This window comes from Malania oleifera, chromosome 1, assembly GCF_029873635.1.
Source record: "Malania oleifera isolate guangnan ecotype guangnan chromosome 1, ASM2987363v1, whole genome shotgun sequence".
In the NCBI taxonomy this organism is placed as follows: Eukaryota; Viridiplantae; Streptophyta; class Magnoliopsida; order Santalales; family Ximeniaceae; genus Malania; species Malania oleifera.
Window position 1 is genome coordinate 131477287 of NC_080417.1, and position 5693 is coordinate 131482979.

Here is a 5693-nt window from a genome sequence, read left to right on the forward strand (position 1 = left end):
TAAAATCATGTATCCCCTAGAATAATATCACATTCACATTTTCCCAAACCCACATACTCCATTTAATTAATGAAACATCAAACAATCAACTATTTATTACTCTTACCTCATCCCCTGAGGAAATGTCCGCAGGGGCCCTAAACCTGTGCCTACGGAGTTCGCACCAAAACCCTGAAAATTACTTTTTTCCCAGTTCTATCAACTTTAACCCCACAATTATAATCATTTAAATATCTCTAAGCCCATATTCTTTATTTAATAAATCAAATACCAATAGTTAACACCCTTATCTCAACTTTGGAGTGGTGTCTGGGATCCTCAAAACATAATTTTGCTCCATTTAAATTGACGAGGATCGCCGCTAGGCCTTAAATCCAGAGTCTGATATGTGATGGGGCGAGTTTAGAGTGAGAAAATGAGGAGAGAGAGAGAGAGAGAGAGAGGTGAGAGAAAGTTTTTAAAATTTTATAAAGAAATTTAATATGCAGGCCTTATATAGCTTCCTGTCCCATAGTAAAACCGTCAACGATTTTCTTAGACTCCCATAAAACCATCGTTGGTTTTATCCTTAACCAAATTGATTTTTCACTATTTACCCTTAACCTGATCGCTGTAAAAACATAACTGTCGATGGCTTTCTTAGCACTCTAAAAAACTGTCACCGGTTTTGTCCTCACCAAACCATTTTCCTATTTTCTTCTATTTTTCTTATTATTTCTATTTTCCAGATCTCTACAGAATGACTTGAAAAGAACAGTTCCTTTATGTAAGATTTAGCCCATCATTTGAAATGGCTTAAAAAAAATAAACACTTACTATGAAAATTTAAATCAAATACTTATATCAATAAATAGTGTTTGGTTTACACTAAAATAAGAACTTATTTTAAAGAGTACTTTTTTAAGTTACTTTTTTAAGAAAAATAAGTATTTTCTAAAAAATATTTTTTTGAAAAACTTACTTATAAAAAATAATATCAAGCTATTTTTATTTTTTTAATTTTTTTAAATAAATATTTTTTTCATAAAATATAATATTTATGAATAATTCCAAATGAATATATGCATACAAAGTACTGCAGAGTAAGCAAGGCGCAAGCAGCCAGCAGGGAGTTAAGAGGTCCAGGGGCAAATAAATAGGGCAGGACTCGTGTTTCTGGTCAAGTTGTTTGATTACCGAATCATCTCATCCCCCACGACCTTGATAATTCAACCAAACCCCTGTTTTACTTGGAATTCAAACAGCTCTTACATTTGCCCGCGTTATTTTTGAAAATACCCAAAAAAACAAAAAAGTCTTCATGGTTGTTAAGACTTTGACTACAATTATGATTTCTCTCTGCCCACACACACACACACACACGACACATGCACGTCTTTAAAGGGAAGAGGACTGGGAGAGGTTTAGTTAGCTGAGCGTAGCAAAAATAGGAAATGGGTGCATTTTCTTTTCTCGATGTTTTCGGCCCTTTTGTGGCCTCTTCGCTGCTGTTTGCACAGAGAGTGTCAGCTAGTAGCGATTATGGATATAGCCCACATGGGGCTGCAGCAGGAAATGGCCATGTCAAGGCCTCCATAGGCGCCATCGTAGACTTGAGCTCCCGCATCGGTAAAGAGCAGAAAGTGGCAATAGAAATGGCTGTTGCAGACTATTACGACAGCCAGCGCTTGGCTTTGCACATAAGAGACTCTCATGGCCAACCTGTCCAGGCTGCTCTTGCTGGTAAATATATACATATTTAACTTCTTCTCTTTGATCCTCTCTCTTTAATTTTTTCTCATGCATGTAATTACCGAGTCATGCTATATAACATGGCCCGTGATGACACGGAACCGCATGGAGGCACCTCACAGAGTAAAGCAACTTTACCCAAAGAGGTGCTGCCTAATGGCATGGACCCATGTCATCATGGACACACGGACCCATGTCATCATGGACACACGGACCCATGTCATTGAGCTTTTTCCTCAATTGTAATGATCATGCAGCTATAGACCTAAAACAGCATGTTCAAGTCATCCTTGGACCAGGGACGTGGGAAGAAGCCTCGCTAGTTGCTGAGATTGGCAGCAAAGCTTATGTCCCTATTCTCTCTTTCGCCGATGCTTCTCCGAGGTGGGCAACGAAGAGATGGCCCTTCTATGTTCAGGCGTCACCGAACCAAGACGAGCAAATGACCGGTGTGGCTGCAATGGTTCAATCTTGGAGATGGCATCAAGTCACCGTCTTATACGAGGACAATGAATCTGCTGCCTTCCAAGTCATCCCCCATCTCTCCAATGCCCTACGTGAAGTAGGTGTCAAGATAAGCCATCTTCTAGCCCTCCCCCCTTTCGCTTCTTCTTTGTTGTCCAAAGAGCTTGAGAGGCTTAAGAGCGAACTCTGTAGGGTCTTTGTGGTTCATTTGTCTCCACCCCTGGCCGAGCGCCTTTTCGATGAAGCCATGAAAATGGAGATGATGGGAGAAGGTTATGTGTGGATTACTACAAGTACCGCCACAAGTCTCATTCATTCTTTTGGTGCTAACACCATTTCCTCAATGCAGGGTGTTGTAGGCATCAAGAGTTACTACTCCGAAACTATGCCTCGTTATAAGAACTTCCATTCTCAATTCTCTGAAAAATTTAGCTTAGAAAATCCTGAAGAAGAAAACAACGAGCCTAGCATTTTTGCCCTGCAAGCATATGATGTGGCGCTGACAGCAACCCTCGCAATGGGGGAAGCAGGCAACATGAGCGGCCAACAGTTGCTAGAAAACATTTTGGCAAGTGATTTTCAAGGCTTAACCGGAAGGATCCAATATAGGAACCAGGAAGTGACTGCAACAAATAAATTCCAAATTGTCAATGTCATCAAGGAAAGAAAAGTGTATAGGAAACTTGGGTTTTGGACATACAAATTAGGTTTTTCAAAAGTTGTAGATGATGATGACGATGAGAATATAGTTGTTTACAATACTTCTGTGGAGAGTTTAGAGCAAGTGTTTTGGCCGGGGGGTCAATCTAGGCAAGTCCCAAGAGGATGGAATCCTCCAATTACCCCATTAAGAATTGGTGTGCCTACACACAGCATATTCACGCAATATCTCAATGTGAAAGTTAATGACTCTAATAATACTATTTCTTCCAGTGGTGGTCTTCCTATTGAGCTCTTCAAAGCAGTCGTAAAGGACTTGCCGTATAACTTATCATATAAGTTCACCCCATTCAATGGAACGTACGATGAGCTTGTCGAGCAAATTCATTTAAAGGTATAAGATAACAATTTTGATTAATTAAATTGAAAACCATATAGACTGCAGTCATGCTTTTACAAATGTTCTTTTCTTAATTTACCTATAATGTCAAAATCAAACTTCTTCCACCCTAAAATTTGGGATTTTTGTGTATGTGATGTGTGGAATTACTTGTGCATTGGAGCAGAATTTCAATGCCGTAGTTGGTGATGTTGCGATAGTAGCACAACGGTACCAGCACGCAGAATTCACACACCCTTTTACCGAATCAGAACTGGTGATGATCACCCCGGTTCGTTCGAAGACCTCAAATCAGGCATTGCTATTCATGAAGCCTTTCACGAAGGCCATGTGGATTCTAATAGCTGTTATAACTATTTATAATGGCTTTGTTGTGTGGTTGATAGAGAGAAATCACCACCTAGAACTTAAAGGATCTATGGTGAATCAAGTAGGAACCTTGCTTTGGCTAGCCTTCACCACACTCTTCTCTTTACAAGGTAAAATACCTGATACATTTCTTATGTTAAAGACTCTTTTATTAATTAGTAGATGATATTTTGTCTCATGCATCCATATGATATAAGAAAAAACAAGATTTAAGTATAGGCACACGAGGGGTGTTTTTGGAGGTCATACTCAATACCCTTAAAAAACCCATCCCTATTGCTGACATCCCACCTACTAGAAATTATTATGCCAATTTCTCTAATCACATCGTATTTAACAAATCAAATCTTTAAATTTTAAATAATTTTTAACTTTACCACAATAACTCGAAATTTAAACATTTGATTGGTTGTCTAAAATGTGACACGTATAGGAGTCAATGATCGAGATCCATACCTACGTCGGTTCTCACACCTTGCATGTAGACAGCTAGCCAAGACATATACCACGTATCATGGGATGTTAATTATTTATTTTAATTTTTTGAATCTTTGATGCTTGCTTCTTTTGTCATTAATCTAAGAATTAAAAGATATTGCTGACAATTTAGCTTGTGGGTTTGTCCCCTATTAGAAAGATTGAGTAGGTGATGCATGTGTGTTTATATGCATGGTTGAGTCCAAGACTAAATGGTTTAAGATTTAAGGTCAAGTTAATACTCAATCATATATATTAAGCCCGCCCATGCACGAAAACTCCCAAGTCCTAACAAATATATGTTAATTAATCGTGGAGTCTCTTTCAAATACTAATATTAATAGTTTTGATCCATTTTAGATTATTTAGCTAGCTATAATATTAATATTGCATTAATTGTTTGATATGTTTGAGCACATGAAGGGGAGAAACTACACAGCAATTTATCAAGGATAGCGACGGTAGTGTGGCTGTTTGTGGCACTAGTCATCACCCAGTGTTACACAGCCAGCCTCACCAGCATGCTCACTGTTCAACAACTGGAACCAACCACCGCAGATGTTGAGCTGCTAAAGAATACCAATGCAAATATTGGGTACTGCAAGGGATCATTTGTTGAAAAATACTTGAAGGATGTCTTACACTTTCCCCATATGAAATTAAAAAAATTTACCTCGCCCGAAGAGTATGCTCAAGCGCTTGAAAGCAGAGAGATAGCGGCAGCATTCATGGAAGCCCCATTGGCAAAACTGTTCCTTGCCAAATACTGCAAGAGCTTTGCTCTAGCTGGTCCAACTTACAAAGTGGGAGGATTTGGTTTTGTACGTATTTCATCTCTCTCTCTCTCTCCACAACTTCGCACTTGGAGAGATTCAATGGGCTTTTAAGTTACATAATGAAAGTAACCCACATCCTAAACCAAAGTTTGGTTCGCAAAACGTCTATTGAGAATAGAATAGTTATATAATAAGTATTTGATTCAATTGGCAGGCATTTTCGAAGGGATCTCCGCTGGTTGCAGACATGTCCCAAGCTCTTCTGAACTTTTCTGAAAGTGGAAAGCTGCGAGAACTGGAGCACAACGTTACTGGATCCCAAGAGTGCGTCAACAGCACAAACTCATGCATGGATAATGAAAATTGTAGTAGGCTAAGCCCCAGCAGCTTCTGGGTACTTTTTGTAATGACAGGAGGAACTTCCACACTTGCTCTTGTCATCTACGCGATTCATCACCGCAGGAAATTGATCCACAATTTCATGCTTCGCGATGATCAACACAATCCCATTTGGGCTTCGGTATTATTGAAATGGTGGCGGCAGCTAATTAAAAAGAGATCATTCTCTCGGAAAGATAGCAATGATGTTGAAGCTCACCATGTAAGCTCTGCAGATCATCTTGACGTTCAAAGCCAAGGCCTAGAAGAGAGAAGCATTCCTTAACTAATTTTCAGTAAGGATGGAGATGGTTATATATATATATATATTATGCATGTTTATCATAGATGTTTAATTATTATCAGAAACGTTTGTATGATGTTTGGTGTTGGTTCATAGACCACACAATATGGAAAATGTTTTATTATTTGACAAA

General features: G+C 38.8%; 1 protein-coding gene across 1 annotated transcript; it reads left to right on the forward strand.

Moving 5' to 3' along the window:
• The first annotated feature begins 1409 nt into the window (after nt 1-1409).
• On the forward strand, nt 1410-5693 carry LOC131154845 (glutamate receptor 2.5-like). The gene is made up of 5 exons (XM_058107637.1): nt 1410-1722; nt 1989-3250; nt 3423-3735; nt 4526-4923; nt 5093-5693. Exons 1-5 carry the CDS (start codon nt 1434-1436, stop codon nt 5540-5542), a joined length of 2712 nt encoding a protein of 903 aa, XP_057963620.1. The 5' UTR covers nt 1410-1433; the 3' UTR covers nt 5543-5693.